Source organism: Periplaneta americana, chromosome 12 (assembly GCF_040183065.1).
Source record: "Periplaneta americana isolate PAMFEO1 chromosome 12, P.americana_PAMFEO1_priV1, whole genome shotgun sequence".
Taxonomy (NCBI): Eukaryota; Metazoa; Arthropoda; class Insecta; order Blattodea; family Blattidae; genus Periplaneta; species Periplaneta americana.
The window spans coordinates 1,618,266-1,639,561 of record NC_091128.1 but is presented as its reverse complement, the minus strand read 5'-3'; the positions used below and the strand labels follow the sequence as shown (position 1 = coordinate 1,639,561).

The 21,296-nt window shown below is 35.7% G+C and overlaps 1 protein-coding gene across 4 annotated transcripts in view; it reads left to right on the top strand.

Moving 5' to 3' along the window:
* Nucleotides 1–21,296, top strand: part of LOC138710117 (uncharacterized) — a 131,496-nt gene that overhangs the window by 44,680 nt on the left and 65,520 nt on the right. For 3 of the 4 annotated variants that reach the window (XR_011335063.1, XR_011335064.1, XR_011335062.1), the window contains 2 exons: nucleotides 3,128–3,274; nucleotides 20,954–21,264. Coding sequence is in view for 1 of the 4 variants with exons in the window: in XM_069840752.1 (XP_069696853.1) it covers nucleotides 3,128–3,274; nucleotides 20,954–21,096 (290 nt within the window). In the remaining 3 variants the exon portion in view is untranslated. Of the gene's footprint in view, nucleotides 1–3,127; nucleotides 3,275–20,953; nucleotides 21,265–21,296 lie in introns of those variants that run through there. The other variant, XM_069840752.1, reaches the window with a different exon arrangement.

The following is a 21,296-nucleotide window of genomic DNA, read 5'->3' as shown; positions in this document are numbered from 1 at the left end:
ATTGATGCCCATAGGAGCAAGCGCGTGCTTTAGAGCTCAGGAGAGCCTGTTCAGGGATGGTCAGCACTGATTCAATAGATAAAGGGAAGAGAACTTATTAAAACTGTATCCATGTTAAATTTTAGATTTGTCTGGAAGTATAATTGCATTATAAGAATGTAAGTTTTAATTTTAATGTTCATTTTTCACAAGTTTGATTTTTTTGTTCAAAAGAAATATTTTCTCAACTTTCTTTATAGACAAGTGAAATTTTCAGATACAGGCCTATTTATTTAGTAGCCTTACAGAATGGTTTCGTTAATTTAATATACTGTAAATGCATATTACTGAAGATAGTGTATTGAAAGTTTTGAAAATATTCGCATGGAAATGAATGACTAACAAAGCAACTACTGTTACATCATAAGCAAAAGATACATCCCCATGTGTTGTAAAAATGTCAGCTCTATAGCTTCAGCACATTTCGAGAAAATAATTTAATATTCTGATGATAGGAAGTTGCTCACCAATATCACCTTAAAAGCATAATGTGATAAGAGTTTTGTTATGGAATATTAGTTACACTTAAAACATATACAGCACCTAGGTAACTTTGCTTTGTACTGTAATATTTTCTTGATTAGTTGATTGATTATTTTTATAGGGCTAAAGGTATCATCAATATCAATTACAACTTGTCATGTCATACTCAATCTCTTTTTTTGGGATATTTAGTACAGTATAGTTGTACTACTATGGAATTTATGTGAATATTCCTTCTTAACTCTTAATTATGTTATTAACATTTAAAAACAACTGCAATATTAAGAAATTGGTATTAGTACTTTGTTTTACAGACAATATAGATAATATCAAACAGAAAGAAGCCATATAAAAATAACGACATAAAATGTCACGTTCCGTTTGAAGTTTGTGCACCACTGTTTTCTTAATCCTACAGGCTGCTTACTCATATACACAACCCTTCCTCTTTCCATACTTAGCGCTTGATGCCCGCGCACGACGTCAAGGTCAGAAAAATGCGCTTGCTTTGACATCACTGACATAAATATAAAACCAAAAGATCAGAAAACATATATTATGCTTAACAGAACCTAAATGTATCATAACTGTAGCATATAATCACAGTAGCAATGTCGGTGCAAGGCTTTATAACATGGTAACTTAATAGCTAAATTCCCAAATATACACTATCTACAAAAAAGTAATTGGGCACTATTTTTGCCCCTTTAGAACCTCGTGGTACCACCTCTTGTTGCTATAACAGCAGCCACCCTTTCAGGCATGTTTTCCACTAGTTTGTGTGGGATATCCACTGGAATGCGTCGCCATTCCTCTTGCAATATGGCACTCAGTTGGACAATGGAAGTTGGCCGAATTTCCCGAAACCTCAATCGCCGGTCCAATTCGTCTTAAAGGTGCTCAGTGTGATTGAGATCAGGACTCTGTGCAGGCCAGTTCAACTGGTCACCTTATTGTCTGCATACCACTGCACAGTAGAAACATGACTTCTAGCAATTACTTTTTGGTAGATAGTGTACAATTTACTAATGCTCCTTATTTTAAAAAATCAATTAAAAATTCCTGTCTAGAGAGAAAATTTAAAGTTCAATTATTCTGATATGTTTTTCTTCTTCTTTTTTCTTTTTCTTTTTTCTTTTTCTTTTTTTACTTTTTACTCTGTTATTTAATAAAATATCTTAACATTATGTGGAATGCCCTCTGAGCACGAGTACGTAACTTACTCTTTCTGGGGATGCTAGAATGTTTTTATATAAAAAAGCAATATGTATCTTTGTTCTACGAGGGCTATTCATAAAGTAGCCATTTATTTTTTACAAACCTGTGAATGACGTTACAGAATTGGGTTAGAATACGTTTGAAATTGTACACTCAAATTTATTTTTCCACACATTTTCCAGTCACATTGAGACACTTGTCGTAGCATTTGACGAGCTTTGAAATTCCACAATCGTAGAATTCGGCCAACCTACGACGCTGATTCTCAACTCTTCGTCATTGTCAAAGCACTTCGAGCCAAGTCACGTCTTCATGTGCATGAAGAGATGGTAATCGCTAGGTACCAAATGTGGGCTATAGGGAGGGCGATCCAATACTTCCCAGTTGAACTTTCGGAGTTTGGTCACAGTATGACACGCTGTATACGGCCGGGTGTTGTCATACAGGAAAATCACCCCAGAGCTCAACATTTGTTTTAAATGGCGCTTTTCAAGTTTGTTAATGTGTTACAGTAACGCTCAGCGTTAATTGTGGCATTCCTCTCCAAGAACTCCATTAGCAAAATTCCTTTTCTGTCCCAGAAGACAGTTGCCATAAGTTCCCTCGTGGAAAGTGTTTGACGACACTTTGTGGAATTTTTCAGGGAGTGAGTATGGCCCCACTGCATTGATTGAAGCTTTGTTTCTGCATTCACATACCGCACCCAAGTCTCATCTCCTTTCATAATCTGATCGAGAAAAGCATCACCTTCTCTTTCGTAATGCTCAAGAAAGGACAGTGCTGCTCCCATCGGCTGAGCCTTTTGTTCCTCAGAAAGGAGTTTAGGAACCCATCTGGCAGAAAGTTTCCAGTAGCCCAAATCTTCGGTAATCACTTTGTACACAAGAGTACGACTAATCTGTGGAAAATCCTCACTAAGCTCTGACATGGTAAACCTGCGGTTTACTCTAACCTTTTTGTCAACCAAACAAATCAGATCTGCATTCACGATACTCGGTCGAGGTTCTCTCTTCATCATGGACATTGGTTCGCCCATTTTTGAACATACGGCACCATCCAATTTTTAACAGTCTCCCGACTTCCGCATTTCTCTTCTCTTCAAACTTTTTCCTACCTTAGTTTTGCATAATGTAAAAATTAATTGAAACATTTAATTTTTACGTGGTTGAAGGTGATTTATATGATGGATTCTCTTGTTCCAGAGATGCCCTGGAATGTGCAGCTAAGCTTATACAAAAAGTGTTTTCTGTTATGAACATTAAGTAAACAGATATATACATACATTCGTATATATGGTCTCGCATCCACATTGAATAATCAAGACAACTATTTTTTGTTGATAGTCAACATGTAGATACCTATTAATTTTGAGAAAAATTCGTTCCAGCACCGGGAATCGAACCCAGGACGTCTCAACTCTGCGTGCTGAGCGCTCTTTCCAACTGAGCTATGCCGGGACACGATGCATGGTGCCAGCCGAACTCTCCTCATTATATCATCAATGGCCTACTACCTGCAATTTAGACATATACCGGTAAGTCATATATGCAGGAGCACATATTTAAATGACTTTATGGCCAATTTTAACAAGCTTGTTAACATTGATATATACCTATACTCACATATGAAGTCTCGCAATCCTCAGATGTTCGAAAAAGGAGCGCGACACTTTAATCAAATCAGAACTGCAAATCACAGTCAACTTCAATTACTCATGTAGGAAATTTTTACAATTTGTTTGAAACTATTACGCTAGGTAAAATATCTCAAAATACTTTAATTTAAGCCTAACTGCCAAAATGTACAATAAAATTGTTTTTAGTGCCGCTAACTGAATTTAATAATTTTTCAATTTTTTATGTGAAATATTGTAGACCACTTAGTCTCCCATAGTTTCTTCAAAAATAGTTGGCAACCCTAGCACCAACACTATTTCTACCCAAGTCTTCAACAGAAATCAGAGTGAAAAGTCCATGTGCTTGTGTAATACTCATACATGTTTTCCATCTATTAGGAATATTCACAGTTTGCTGTATCTTCAAATGATTCTTTGGACATTCTGTAATATTCTGTGAATTTGTCTGGATGCTGTTCTAACTCCACCAATAAAACACTACAAGCACCATGATTTTCAACGTTTTGAACCAATGAATCCGAAACCTATGCCTTTATCTTCGCATTCTTATTATTGACAATAGCAGAAGATCTCCATCTGATGACTCCACACTGAATGACTCATTAGATCAAATAACATGGCGTTATGTGTCACGCTCCATGTGCCATGCATCATGTTTCTTGCATCATCCGGTGTGTTAACATGCAGGGTCGAATCTAGCTACTTGACGCCTCTAGGCAGAGAAAAATATTTCTGCCCCTTATTTCGCCCTATATGCGTCATTTGGATCAAATGAAATAATTGATTCTGCGTCATTATTACTAAACGCCTGACTAAAATGAACCACACGCTGCACTATTTTCGGTAACTGCTGTTCACCACATTATTACACTCTGATGTACCTGGACTCGAACTGGAACAAGCTGGCTATGTTTGTTTTTTAAATAACACATATTTTTGCACTTTTTCTCACCATTTCCTCTCTTTTTATTGCCTTGTCTTTCTCGAGTTTCCGGTATTGTTGTTTAGTCAACTGTCCGAAGACAGGTCTGGAACCCACAAGTGACACCATCAAGGCATCACTCATAAGGCAACTAGGCCAGGAGATAATGGGGTAGGGTGACCAGTTCCTTTCCCCCTCCATTGCATACAACGCTAACTAGCTACATATTACACTAATGAGATTTTAGATGCAGTTCATCGTCTGACATATATCGTCAAATGAGATGTACTGTCTGGTAATAGATTTACATATCAGCCAGAACCTCAATAAGAGGTGTTTCTAGTATTGAGAACCACTGAGATTTTTCCGACTGTCACTCATTATAATGAATATTAAAATATAAATCACCTAGGTACAAAACAACTGCACCCTTTACCGTTTGAAATTAAACTGAACTCCCAAGCGTCCGGCTGATACAATGACTGGCGGTATTTTCTTTGAATTTAAGTCTGAATGGGGATTGCTGAGTGTTGATACTGGCTACTCTTATGACAGAGTTAGCGGTGTTCTCATCAGTTCATCACAAAGCTTGTGATTGCGAGCAACGAGATTTGCCTTCCTAACATATCATAATATAATACCATAAGTTCTTTAATGTTATTATGTGACACTCTCACAGTGAGAGGGCATAACACTTTTTCTGTGCGTTTTCTGACCATTAGTTAATGGAGAAAATGGTGTTAAAAGATAGAGAGAAAGACTCTGCGCTACACTACTACATTTCCAGAAAACTTTAATTTTTCTCTCTGAGTAAAGAACACGTCTGCTTGTCATGTGGTTCTGAAAATGGGTATATTTCCTGCTTTTGTTGTGTTTATTTAATTTGTGGGATAACGTAATAGTGTATTTGTGTATTACGCTGTGCTAAGTAGGCCTCCTTGAACTTATATTTTTGTAGTGAGTTATAGCGAGGCAATCCACTTTGGGATAGTTTTTTGTGAAATGCTTTCCTCCCATATTCCACACAACAAATCCACCATTTCAGATCGAGATGTTTTCCTCATATTAAGGTGCTGCCACTCTTGTAGTCTTTCATTCCACATATCCTTCAGAGGTTTGAAGCATGCTTTGTCCAGTGGCTGAAGGGTTTCTGTTGTGTGTGGAGGAAGCTTTAATATGGTAATATGTTGCTCTCTAGCTTTTTCTAGAGTTGTCAGGTCCAAATGTGATAGATATCCATCAAATATTAATAGCAAAGGCCTTTCTTTAATCAGACTACATAATTTTATAAACCAATCTTGAAAAATGACTGAAGTCATATACCCTTTGTCAAAACTTGCATAAAAAGTTCCTTTTATGTCATGTTTTCCTTTCCTAGTTGTCCACAAGTGCTGACCAGTAAAAATTATTAATGGAGGAAGCACTTTTCCATCTGCTGAACAACAAGCAAGAATGCTAGTGTTGTCTTTGCCGGATCCTTGTACATTCTGATGTGCCTTCTGACCTTTACCAGCAACACATTTCAATCTTACAGGATTACTGCAAATGTAAGTCTCATCCAAATTATAAATATGAGATGGCTTACCCCCAATGCCTAATGAAGCAGTGACTTCTTCTAATCTATCATAAAATTAATATATGATAAATGGATCGGCAGTGGTTGTTCTTCTGTTCATCTATAATTTCTCCAAATTTCTAATGCTTAGGTTATGTCTTCGTAAGAAATTAGTCATCCAATCCTTTCCTGGCCTTCCTGTGTTGCTATTAAAGGGTGTACTGATGTTATTTTGGGAAACATAGTCGGCTACTACATTTTTTATTTCCTTAGTGGTTAAAGCAAATCCCCACTGAGCCATATCCCTTAAATGCGAAGCCAGCTTTCCTTCAGCCTCTAAACTTATTGCTGTCTTTCTTCCACGTTTCTGCAACATCTGTCCAGAAATACGCCTACTTAATAATGATTTATCTAAATTGTACTTTTTTGCAATGTTTCTCAGTGAATCTTTCTTTTCTTTCCACTCTCCCACAGCACTCTGTGCATCATCTTCATTGATTTTATTCTTTTTCGCATAAGACCTAGGCATTTTTATAGGTTAGACCTAGGCAGTACACAATGCTAGTCAACCTGCAACAAATGATGCAGCCAAAATAGCAATGGTTCCAAAAGCACCAATAACAATATCACTGCGAATAATTGCACATGCTCTTACCTGACTGTCTTCTTTTTCCCCCTCTTCAATATTTTCTTTTGAAACTGAATTTCAGATCTTCAAACAACACCATTTCTCTATCAACTCTGCAGCAAACTAACCAGAAAGCACTGTGACTGCTGTAAAGCCTGGTAACAGCTCACCCAACCGTGTAGATACAAAATAACTAGGAAAGTTTGGAGGGAAAATTTGAATTTGTTCTACGAAAATTAGTATGCATGCATTTCCCCCTAGCCCCCCAAATTCATTAAATATTTTTTTACATTCTTTATCTTGTAAAGGATGTTTCTATACTTACTGAAGAGTGTTGTAAATTAAATATATATTTTTGTCTACTAAAATATACGCATAATAAACTTGTTTTACCCCACTTTCTCTGTGTCTCATATTTACCTCTCCTGACCCCTATGTGACTAATCCCACATCACCTAAGCCTTCTCAATCTAATTCTAGGACAGCTGCATACCACAGCGAAGAGATAGAACACAATTCACAGGAATTGTCAACTACTCAAAAAGAGGTTCAATCTCAAAAACGAGTCTCTACTAAGCTAAATAAAACTCCATTCATTGCCTTTATTAATAACATTATACAGGAAGCACCTGACTATATCAGGCCCTAGTTGGAAGATTTGAAAACTACTTTTGCATGGATAGACTCCAAATCCTATATTGGAATGCCAGAAGTCTAAACAACAAGATTCATGACATATCATACTTGGTATCCAAAAAATTTTATCATATAATCATTATTACAGAGACTTGGTTTCAAAATTATCGACAACAGAACATTAAATCCTACCATTTAATCTCCGCCAACCAGGAACATATTGGAGGTGGTGTCGCAATGTATATCCACAAGTCTGTTCACCTTACTAAGAAATATGAAATGTTTAATATTAATAATAAAATACAAATCATCTCTATCACAGTCAACAATATAAGTATCATGGGTGTATACTGAAAACCCAGGGAGAATATATCATTACACCAATGGAATCATATTTTAACAAACGTTTCTACTCTTTCAATACTAATATGTGGCGATTTTAATATAGCCAACTTTCATATGCATAGACGATGGCAGCAAATCCATCATCCTCTCATAGAATTTGCTATATTACATGATTGGCAACTTGCATCTGAACATATTTTAACTAGAAAAGGAAGATGGGGTCAGGATGATTCTCAACCAGACTTAATTTGGTCATCCGAAGACTTACTACAGCATATTAATATTAATAAAATTTTGGATACTATGAATAGTGGTCACAATCCGCTTGATATAGATTCATACTTAAACCAAGCCATTTTCCTCAATCAACCTAATCCAGCACAACCCAGACATATTAATAGTAACAGGGTGGATGAGATAATATCTAAATTACAGAGTTTTCAGGATACAATAAAGGATTTTGACGACATACATAACTTGTTAATAGAAGAATGCCGGAAATGTCCTCTCTCTAAACAATCTGCTAGAAATAAAACTCCTCCCAAACCACCTTGGTGGAATGAAGCCTGCAACAGAGCAGTCGCCAAACAAGAGGGCTTGATATATGAGAGGAGTTCATAAGCCGGATTAAGTGTAATCTGTCAAGAAGCTTCTCTCAACTACCAGAGGAGCGCCACAAGCAAGCAAAAAATTGCGGGAATTTCAAAAGACTTCTCTTCACCTGCCCTGTATAGCCTATTATTATTTACAATTTATTGCTTATAAATACTCTGCACCTCTCTGTTATATTAATATTTATATCAATGTTTGAAATATAACCATCCCTATTAATATTTTGATTTTTTATTGTTGGAATGAAGATCTCGAGCCAACACCATCAGCATTTTCTGATCGTGATATGCCAGGAAGTGAAGGAAGGAAAAGGATTGTGAAATATGAAATGAATTAGACATGACCTACCAAATCTGTCGTGGTTAGAATGCATTAAATTTATTTAGGTAACAATATTTTTTCATAAACATACAATATTATATTTTGTTACAATTAACTTCTACAGTCTTATTGCAATACAGAAAGATTTCATGATCCTATTAGTGCAATAATAATTACAATTAACAACATCACAGGGAAGTGTTGTATAAAAAAATCATATGTATACTTGTCTATTGGAAATCGGAGATTATTTCATAAAAAATGTAAAGGCAGTTTATTTAATTTTCTTCAATTTCTAGATATATTATTAGAGTTATTGTGTTATCATCCTCAGTAGAAATCGAAGTCTGCAATGCTGTATTCTTAAAGTCTTATACAAATATATATTGATGTTGCAAATAAGCAGTTACAATGTGTGTGTGTTTTGCCTTGTGATAACATAGAAGGCTAGTGTAACTGTCATTGTGTTTAAATTATATGAAATGTTAAATATGATATATGCAGTACCTTTCACAAGCTTTGTTTAGTGTGTCGAGAAGATAGCTCCTGTGTTTTATATACAACCCTGGCCACAATGTGTATTACACAATAGCGTATTACCAGGATCACTTTCTGCATCCAGTTTCACAAGCACATGTAAAGTCCAAAAGGCACACAGCTCTTCAAATCTTCGTAATGAAATTTTTATTCTGATACACCATCAGTGCTAAGAGGAACACCTAGATGAAGAAGCTTGACATTGCCCCAGAAGTTTCTCCACTTAGAATGCAGACAGAAATAGTTGAACAACATTCACTCCCGTTCTCTTCTGGAAAGACAGTAACACCAAAAAGGAGGAAAATTCGAAGTCTTCGCATCCAACTGTACCGCTAGAGTATGGAAAGGGAAAACAAGGTACGAGAAGAACTGAAGACAGAACAAGCCCTGTGCACAATGAGGCAAGTTGTGCCTAAGCAATTACATGAACCAATAAAGAAATTGTACAGCTCTTGTTCACAATTTGCTCAGGGATGTCACTGCTCATCAGAATTGAAATGTAAAACCCTTAATATTTACTTACAAAGTCCAAGTGCAACAGAATTTTCAGAAAGTCATTGAAATTTCCTTCTGAAGCCATACTTCTACATAAGTTTGCTAAATATACAAATGATGCTGATTTTGTGAGAAAATATTATATGAGCTAAAATATGCTTGTGACAAAATGACTGCCAGGTGAGCCGCGCTGTCACATGTGCAATGAAATGCCACTAAATATCAGTTTAACTTGTAGCAATAATAATGAGGATACTGTTGATGGGTTTGGAAACACTCATTATCAGGTAAAACTGCAAATCAGGTGCTTGTGTGTGTTTACGGCAACTGGTCTTTGTCATAATTACAAGCAGGTACAGAATTAGTTTTTAACAAATTCCGGTACTCCTGATACATAGCTAGTAGACTTCATTTTCAATGCAATTCAGACATTACAGAATGTTGGCCTTAAGGTAATAGCAACTGTATATGAGCATAGGCTTAATAATCAAAAAGCTTACATCTTGCTTGGGGTAAAGCCAGATCAACCATTCTATTCAGCAAATGGTCAGATAAGAATTGTTTAATTTTTTTACACAAACCATCTCTTAAAATGTACACGAAATATGTCGAAAAAGTATAATGCAATAGTTCAAGACCAATATAGGAAAATGGAAACACGGACATTAAGCCATGCAGTAGCTGCAGACATTTCCTGCTAGCCAAGACTGGCAGTACATGCAGGAGATGCAACACATAGAGCAGAATTTGTAGGCAACATGGACAAGACATTTGATTCACTGAATAGAAGTACAGTTTTCGAGAATAGGAAGACAGTATGTGCGGCTGTGGAAGAAAAGTCTATGCATGTATTCACCTGGAATGAAATGTTGAATTTTTAGTAGTGTCAATTTTATAAATAGTGACAAACTGTGCATGTGCCATCCACATCTCGTTGAATTTATGACTTAAATGGAGCAAAATTACTATGGGAAGTTGTTAAAAATTTACACTGATATGCACTCGCTCTAAATTTGGAGTATTAATCAAGATTATTTAGAGATTTACTTTTGCATAATTAGAAATAAGGATGGTAGAACAAGCCAGATAACTCTTCCTGCAATGATATTCAGTACAGTAATTGGGCATTGCTGCTTAAAATAATGTTATGTTCTAGTAACAAATGAAATTGTGAAAGAGGTTAATAGCTGGTGAGGGAATCTTTTAATTTCTCCGATGTTGATAATGAGATCGTGAATGCAAATGCATTATAATATATTCCTGGTTATATTGGTAAGAAGGCATGTGATGCTAAACAGTGTGTTTATTGTCGTGCAGCTCTTTCAGACAATGAAAAATACTTACAAGAGGGCATAACATTCATGTTCAAAGAATATGAAAAAGTAAATGAAGATCCTCAGTTGCCCTCAACGCATTTATTAGAATGTGTAACACTGATGACCAAAATGTTTCATAACAGCTTAGAAAATCTGCTGTCAGACAATGATATAATAAAGCAATTTAATGAGCTTTATTCATGATAGTGTTAATTTTGATTTTCTTTCACACTGTAACTTCGAATGCAAAAATTATTTTTTTTCTCACTATAATGTTAAATCAATGCAAGACTCAGAAAACTGAATGAAAATATGTCTTCTGATAATATCAAAAAAAAAAAAAAAAAAAAAAAAAAAAACAGAAACAAAATTCATCTTGCACCAATAAATTGCTAACATTAAATAGCATAAATGTAATATAATCTGAAATTATATTACATAAAACTCCATTTTATTGATGCAGGACTTTTTTCATTTTCTTTCCTTCCTTTCTGTAATCATCACTTGACAGATTTTCATTCATTCGCCGTAATCTTGCATGAATCAGCACTCTTGTGAACAACGAAACCAAATATCTTTTACAATCAGAATTACAATTAGGTGCAAGGAAATCAAAACAAACTTCATCCTGAATGAGGCTAGTAAATCTCTGTACTACATCAGACATAGAAATCAGGTTTTTGAAGTTATTATCAAACTTATGTGTCATATCTTCAACACATTTAAGTAAATTCGCTGAAGGATATTGGAGAACATTCGTAACTTTTTCATATTCCTTAAAAATAGGAAATGTTATACCAGCTGGGAGGACTTTTTCAGAGTCAAGAACAGCTGTGCAACAGTAATTACAGCACTGTTTTGCAGAACAGAGCTTTTTGGCAAGATAACCAGCAACATAAAACATAGCATTCCTGTTAACAAGATCATTACTCAGATCAGAGAAATTACAACTGCGTGCAATGAACTGATTCACCTCAGAGTTTGGTGGGTTAACCACCATCTCACAACTAGTACCTGTTGACCCTATAGATGCTAGGACAACATCATAGTCAATTTCACAATTTCCCTTGTCACTACATATTAGCATATTCTGGGCAGCAACTGCTCGGAAAGCATAACAAAAGTCGTTACACGAAGGGTTGTCTCTATTACCACCTTTCCTTCTGATTATACAAAATGTATTTTCCAAACAATTTTGGTTTATCCTCCCCATCAAAAGTGAGTGCATGCCCTCTTTCTTAGCAACCTCCCACAACAATTTTGCAGCATAAAAATGTTGTACCCAACCATATGTGGATGGTGCATGTATTGTCTTTCCTTCAGTATTTATAAATTGGACAGACTGAAAAAAACTCGCCATTTCCTCCCAGACTCCATGGCGGCTGGTACCTTCCTTCACTGCACCACATAATGGCTTCATAATGTCCGTCATCACTCTGCCATTTAATGAATCAAAAGCTTTATCCACATAACCTACGAATTTTCCAGTGTGTACTCCTCCTTCAAGCATCCCAAAAGATGACATCGTGAGAATGGCTGCAGCAAACAAATGACTTAAAACTCTTGCTGCTGTGTGCACCCTCGTAACTCTGAAACCAGACACATAAACATCTTTCTTTATCAGTTAGTTTAGTCGCACGAAACTCATTATCTTTATCTGAGTTATATAACTGCACAATGTGCTCCCATTTTGCAGTGTAATTATCGTAAAACTTAGCAGAATACTTTTTGAACATGTTTCGTGTACTTTTAATCAAGTGTGGACTGTCAAAAAATGGTACAATTTTCCTGTCATTTATTGTAAAGGAGGGCTGATCTGTAGTAACTTCCAATAAATGATACGCCTTTTGATTGTTAGAGCCCTGATCACAAACAGTAGCTACTACTTTTAAACCAATGCTTCTCAGCTTCTCTATTGCTTTGACAATGAGGTCAACTCATGTATTGCTAGGGGTGCTTGAATGTGCTAAGAAATAGCCCAGAACTTGTCTGTAATTACTTCAAATATCTCTAACCATAAACACAAGACCTTGGTTGGCAATTCTATCTGATGAATAATTGCCAGAATACCTCTCAAAGCCATCTACGATGTCTTCATTACTATTGTAGCACAAGTTTGCTTTTAAAGACATTTCATCCCACATAAGGCAACACAGTTTGTCAGTCTCAGTTATCTTACTACAGGCATTCCTTAGTATGTCAAATAGTTTATCACTAAAACCATCATCAGTGGTAACTAAAATTAATGACGATCTGGACTCAATCTGGACATGGACACGGAAATTCCGACTTAAACTAAATCCAGAAAAATCATAGTCAATCAATGTGGGCCATTCACGTTTGTTAAGCACTATTACCATACCAAATTTGTCCCCGATTAAAATATACGGCACCGAAATTCCGTTCAGTGAATCAGTAAAGAATCCAGGTGTTTATGTGGATAAAAGTTTAAATTGGAACATTCAAGTTTCAGAAACCTGCAAAAAAGTATTCTCATTAATACACTCGTTTAGGCGATTGAAGAATTTTCTACCCTTTTCCATGAAAAAAATATTAATGCAAACACTCGTGATGCCCTACTTCGATTACTGTGATATTCTGTTTACTGACCTAAGCGTTACTTCGGCGCAGAGACTACAACATGTTCATAATATGTGCGTCCGTTTCGTCTGCAATATTCGCCTGGCTGATCACATAACACCATCCCTCGAAATGTTGTCCTGGCTCCGTCTAGAAGATCGTAGGAAAATCCACTGTCTTTCCCTTCTCTTTCACATATTGCATTTCTCCACTCCTGTCTATCTTGTGCCTCGTTTTCAGAATTTATCCACCCATCATAACTTAGACACACAATCACAACACTCCTCAATGTTATCCATTTCCTCCCACCGAACATCCTCATATTCATCTTCTTTCACTGTGGCTGTTCCTCGGCTTTGGAATTCCCTACCGAGTAATGTCAGGGACTGTCAGACATTAAACCAATTTAAGAATACGCTAACAAAATATTTTTCTAACAAATCTTTTAACAATAATAGCTGTTTCAGGTTTCTCAATGTTTAATGGTTATATATATATATATATATCACAATTAAATATCTAAATTATCTCATTATTATTATTATTATTATTATTATTATTATTATTATTACTATTATTATTATTATTATTATTATTATTATTATTATTATTATTATTATTATAACTATTTCTTACCAATGTTTATTATTGTCACACTAACATTACTTATCCAACTTTAATTATTTACTTTCATGTTGTTTTATGGTCTAGATATTAATGTAATAACTATGTAAGCAATTGTATTCAATTAGAATTAGAGTCTGGCTGGGCGGAAGAGAAGGCCTACTGGCCTTAGCTCTGCCAGATTAAATAAATAAATAAATTATTATTATTATTATTATTATTATTATTATTATTATTATTACTTTTGCAATACTCTAAGCAATGGAGGCTTTGAAGGGAAATTTAATAACTTCCTAATCATCCTATAGGAACTTGGGCTCTGTAAATAAATGTTAAGAGCCTTTGTTTTCATTTCTAGTGACCACCAATTCCTCTGTACACACTGTGCATCTGAAGAGATACAATTTCTTACTGGTTGATATAATAGCCCAGGAACCTTACTCTTTATACATGCTAGGGCAGTGTGTATCTTCGGTTCTTTCTGCGTAGTCTTGAGAATTCTTCCTCTCGAACGATGCAATTGTACTCAGAGATGCGAATCTTTCTCCTCTTTGGTGTTAGGTCCCGCAGAATCTGTATAAAACGAAACAACAGAAAATATATAATTATAAACTAACAGTAAGAGTAAGCAGGCCTATAACACCACGAATAGAGGGTGCAGTTATGGGGTCTACTAAGCCCAATACAGGCTACTTATCTTTTCCTATAAATAACAATTACATAATCTTCAATTTTGACAGAATATACTGTATGTGTGTAGTTCTGAAGCATTAAAATTGAATATCATCGGCTTATTTTAAAAAATCTTGTAACTGCATTTCAGAAAATTGCACATAAGAACTTTTTATTTTTATACCCAGCTAACAATTGTTATGCATTTGTTGTATACAAAAAGTAGAAGCATTTTCATACTAACGAGGTGTTATCAGGAGACGCATTTTAAAAAATAATAAATTTGGACTTGGTTTTAGAAGTAAGCTGATGATACCTAAGAAGTATATGGTTACCTTGACCGATGGAGATAGCCTGAACTTTGCAAGGTATGGCTTCTCTATTCAAATGTGTGCAGAGGGTACTTGTGAAGTACTTATCTTCAAAATGGTCCGCACACACCGAAAGCTGTTATGCAATTTCTTGGGCAGATTCACCTTTAGGTCTTCTCTGCCCATTGCTTCTAGCCATCCCTTGTATCTGAAATAAAAAAGGGAAATAAAAATAATAGGATAAATATAAATAATATAATGTATCTATAATACAATATAATATAACATAATATAAATATAAATGATGAGCACAGGAACACTATTTCGTGGTACCTTGTAAAATCACTGGGATATGCTAGAAAATGAAAAGAAATTGCTCCAGTGACCTTAAAGATAAAATATAAATTATTCCTCCATTTGTAATACTTTTTTGGTTAGCCTTTTTATATGTTGAAAATTTGTAGTAAAACGGTTTAAGTATAAACTACCATGTCTCAGTGCATCTGATCCCTTCGATTTTCTGCTTTATCTGAGTGATTTTATAAAGAGATACGAACAAGCGTTCCTGTGATTATCATTCTGTACTTTGCCTCATCACACATGACGGAATAAAGTTACTTAAATCACTGAAAATAACTTCTAAAATTGTAGCAAACCAGATAAATCAAACATCAGTGTCGTGTGCAGTAGGGTACCGGAGTTTCAGTACAAAGAATAACTGCAATAGATCCTTCTCTTGAAAAATATCCACCACGTGGTATTGTTAATTTAGATGAATACATAATACAGAAATTAAATATAATACATATATGTATTATGGAATGGCCATGGAATGAGATCGGAGAAACAGAACAGTTTGACGTTATTTATGTGAACTTATTAGTGTCATTTAAGGTGTTTCGACTTATTTTATGTAAGATATACATAGTAATTATTCTTTTTTAAACAAAGTGGTATTCGCATAATGATTTATTGAATGACTTTTGGAAAATAGTGACTTTTTCGCCTTGTTTCCTGCAATGTTGTGTGTTGCTATAGACGTTTTATCAACAACGTCCAGGTTTTATTGGTTTTGCATATCGTGATATGAAAGTTTTATAGTTCTGTGCTGTGTCTGATATAAGTTTTGGAATATACTGTAGGTGAGACTATTGCGATATATGAGACTTTACAAATACCATATATTATTATTAATTTATAGACCCTTACTTGGTCAAGTATAAGCAAATCTTTTATATTTCTTACTACATGGAGGCTGCAACAGGAGAAGAGTCAACCGACATAAATAATATTTCTTTAGATACTTGTAACACAACGCAGAGTTCTAATCAAATTCAGTGTGATTATTGTGAAAAATGTTCCTTAAATTCAACATACATATTAGTAAATCCCACCCAGATATTCATCGAGAATGTCTCATTCGTAAACAACCCCGATGTTCAACTACCGTGTGGAAGAACAATTCCAATAATTTAACTAATAATTCTGAAAACCACTCTACTGCTAATACAAGTCCTTTATCTTTCTACAAACAAAATCTTTCTACTTGGAAGGATAAATTTAGCGCACAGTTATCCGACAATGTGTTTGATGATGTGACACAGCAATTCCTGATTTTCTTATCCGAAGCAATTGATTATCTACCTGGACCCAAACATCCAACCAGGAAATATTACGAAGCAAGAAAACTAAAGAAAAATTTAAATAACCAGAGGACTTACAGCAGATCCACTAACCCAGAAAGAGCCACAAAACGAGACCGACAGAAAAGAAAAAACAGATTTCTTTATGAGAAAACACAATTTGATTACTTCAATCAATGGCGGAAAGCAATAAGAACAGTACTGAGTCAAAATAAACCAATGTGCAAATTAGATGTCAGCGAGATGCAACAACTTTACAGTTCAAATTTTTCTCAACCAAATAACAATATTCGATCAGAATATCCATCCCATTACACCGAAGCAGAAATACCCGAATTAGATGAAACATTCCAGAAATCTATCACCAAGTCAGAAGTTGCGCTTTCAATATCTCGAATCGCGGTGGACACCGCTCCTGGCCCAGACCACGTCCTGATGAGAGTTCTGAAGGATGATACTGCTGCAGAAATCATCTCCTCCATAGCTACAAGAATGCTCCATATTGGGCACGTACCTCCATGCTTCCAGACCGCAAGAAGTGTTCTCCTTTATAACTCTGGTGACGAAAATGACTTTAAAAACTGGAGACCAATTACTATTTGTTTCGTGTTACGTAGGGTAATTGAATGCATCCTCGATAAATATCTTCGGGAATACATAAAATTCAATCCTCATCAGAGGGGATTTACACATTCTCCAGGAACAATAGTTAATACATCCCTTCTCAGGTCCACTTCAATGTCCGCAAAATCTAAAAAATGTGATGCAACTCTCGTTTTCCTTGACGTTAGTAAGGCATTCGATAATATCGGGAACTTGCACCTATCAAACACATTAGATAGCTTGCTTATTCCAAGCTTGTTGAAAACGTTAATTTTGAAACTTCAACTAAATAATTCCACTAGAATAGAAAACAATCATAAAAAAACTAATCCCATTGGTTTGCGAAAAGGAGTTATGCAAGGATTGCCCCTTTCACCCGCATTATACAATCTGTGTACTGATCACATCCTTAATGAAATGTCAGAAGACTCGATCGCTGCCAAATAAGGTTTCAATCTTGTTTCAGGTTTAAAACCTATTACTGTACTTGGTTTTGTAGATGATACTGTTATCATAGCTAAAAACAAAAACTCTGCTTTAGAACTCGCAAGGATGCTATTGATCGTTTCAAAGCTATTGGTTTAGATATAACTTACTTACAAATGGCTTTTAAGGAACCCGAAGGTTCATTGCCGCCCTCACATAAGCCCGCCAGCGGTCCCTATCCTGTGCAAGATTAATCCAGTCTCTATCATCATACCCCACCTCCCTCAAATCCATTTTAATATTATCCTCCCATCTACGTCTCGGCCTCCCTAAAGGTCTTTTTCCCTCTGATCTCCCAACTAACACTCTATATGCATTTCTGGATTCGCCCACACGTGCTACATGCCCTGCCCATCTCAAACGTCTGGATTTAATGTTCCTAATTATGTCAGGTGAAGAATACAATGCGTGCAGTTCTGTGTTGTGTAACTTTCTCCATTCTCCTGTAACTTCATCCCGCTTAGCCCCAAATATTTTCCTAAGCACCTTATTCTCAAACGGTTTAGATATAAATGTAAATAAATCTGTAGCTATTAATATTTCTCGCGGTAAATTGCATCCAAATCAACTAAACATTTCTGATGACACTACTATCACATGCTTAACTGCAAATGAGCATGTACGCTACTTAGGTTTTTCTGATGTTTGTATATTCAATTCCCAAACCGTTTTAAACGACCTGAAAACTAGATTAGATTTGCTAATTTCGTCTCCTTTATTACATCCTGATCAAAAGTTTTGTATATTAAATTCCTCAATTTGCGCATCATTAATCTACACATTTCAGACAATACCCTTGAAAACAATACCCAATACTTTTTTAGATAACGCTGATAAAATTATTAAAAGCACTCTGAAAGAAATTTTGCAACTACCAGCTGACACACCCGATTCTATGATATATACACATCGTAAATATAAAGGTCTTGGTCTTTTATGGTATGCTGGAAATCCATGCTACAACACATTAACGGCTTAAGGGTATTACACAAAACTAATGATCCTTACATTACTTCCACTAGGGACCTTATTGAGGAGAGTAAAACATGTTTAAAGAGCCTTAAATTAACTCCTGCTAATTCTTTTTTAAATAATCGTGAAAATTTTGTGGTCTCTCGAAAAGTTAGAGACGCTTTAAGAGACAAAGAATTTGAAAATTTGTGTACATTGTAACAAAAGGGTAAAGGAGTGATTCTTAACAAAGAGTTCCCCCCAGCAAACAGCTGGATAAGAAATCACAAAGGTCTAACGCTCTCGGAATGGATAGACGCCCTTAAAATGATAGGCTATGTCGCTCCGGTCCGAGCTGTACTGGGTAGAAGTCGGAATGGTACCCGCTGTAGGCGCTGTCTCAGCGAGATTGAAACTCTTCCCCATATCCTTGGCTTCTGCCCCTATAGTGAGGCCCTTCGCAACATCCGTCACCATGCTGTCTGTTCTATGCTGGCCGAGGCACTGAAGGAAGTAGGGTTTACAGTCCATCAAGAGGTGCAGGGACTAGCCACACAAGGAAGTGTTTGGCGAATTGATATCATTGCCATTAAGAACAACTCGGCAAATATTCTTGATCCCACCATCAGATTTGAGACACATGCAGATCAACTGCATGAGGTGGACAGTGAAAAGAAACGGATCTATGAACCAACAATCCCATTCTATAAAGATAAATATAGCCTGTCCCACATTGATGTGATAGGTCTGATGGTGGGAGCACGAGGTACCATACCCTCCTTCTTTGCCAACAAATGTAAAAACTTGGGCCTAACACACAGCATTGTGAAGGAAATAGCCATTAGTGCCCTCAAAGGATCGGTTCAGATATTGAGAAATCATTTGTATGGGAGTGATAATGGAAATTTCAAGTTATCTTAACCGATGGCTGTTAATTGGTTTAGATATCAATGCCAATCAATCCGTACTATTATTTTTCTCGTGGTATATGGCATTCAAATCATTCTAACCTATCTGATGATATTTCCCCCCCTTTCTTAACTGTAAATGATCACAAACGCTACTTAGGTGTAAATTTTTCTGACATTTTGTATATTCGATTTCCTAACCGTTTCAAATGTATATCATTTTACCTTTTAGGTGTGTTTCCAAATTGTATGTAATACGCTTTATCAAATCTGGCAACCTTTCCATAAGGGAAGCTAAATTTATTATTATATATAGATGTGTGTGTGTGTGTATATATATATATATATACATATACACACACACACACACGAATAGTATCCGGTATCTTATATAATTTATAATGATGCACGTGACTAGAAAAATCTACAGTACATCACATTTGTTTAAGTGATAAAATTACTATTATTGTAAATGAAAACTCACCATTCACTATCTCGCGATATTTTGAAGAAACACTTATTTGAGTGGCTGTCCTTCTTATTTCTATAATTCAAATATTCACACTTCACATACGATGGCATCTTTCACAGTACACAACAGATACAAGACAAATCAAGATGTCTTCCTTCTCCTTCGGTTCTTTCTTTCACCTTCCTACCTTAACAGGACTGACAACTTAAACCAAAAGCACGCATGTTCATTGTCCATTTCTTGGCATCTGAATTCAGTGCCGGAATGTTGGTAAGAAACGATGGTAGCGTTCGTAGTGTCGTTAAAAGAGTTAGCGGCGATTGAACCCCTCTATTATATTTAAGTCCTCTTGGTCTGGAATCAATACTCCATTTCATTTTTAGAAATATGAGAACAAATGGATGAGCCATTTGCAATGTATGAGATCCCCTAGAATCCCAAAAGCTATGCTTCACTATCAATCCCATTGGAAGAGATCTCTGTTACGTCCCAAAAAGAGCTGGGGAGAAAATTCCTCTTTATTATGAGATTGTAATGGCCTACAACTTGTAGAGGTGTTTGGGAATGCTTCTTGTAACAAAAGCATAGTGTGGTGGTTTTGGTTTTTCCACACCCACACTGCATATGCAAGGAATTTACTGCCATTGGGTACAATTTAAGAGAAAAATATTATATGCTGACAAACATTTCAGAATATTATTGTTTTACAAAATATCTTAATTTGGGGCTTCATACCTGAAAATGTGCTACATTGCATGCTCAGCAGTCTCTTATGTACAGGAACACCAGAAATATGCAAAAATATGTAGAATTGATTTTGAACATTCTGCATTACAGCTGTTTAAAATGATTTTACATCACTTGCAAATGGACAGTAAAATATGCAGTTGCATATGACTCCTCACCCTATTAATATGCCATTCAATGAAAGCCTGTGAATGCAGTTAATTTTGCTTGCAGGCTACCCAGGACCATTCGAGGCCTTGTGTGTTATCCCGCAGCTCCCACATCAGCAGAAGATGAGGAGGAGGAGGAAACAACGAAGAGTTGCTGCTGTTCATGTTTGAGATATATATTTTATGGGCTTTGTAGTCGTTTTATGCGTAAGTAGTTATAAATTGTATGTCTAAAGCCATTTTTCAGATAGATCGCCCTCAGCCTGTTCTTATATTTCCCTCCCCACTTGTTCAAAGTTGAGCTGTTACAGTAGTAGTGAATTATGTGCACTCCTTAATGTTACCAACCATTAAATCTTTCATTTTGTTTGGCGATCTCTTTCTTTATGTGCTAAAAATGTCTGAAT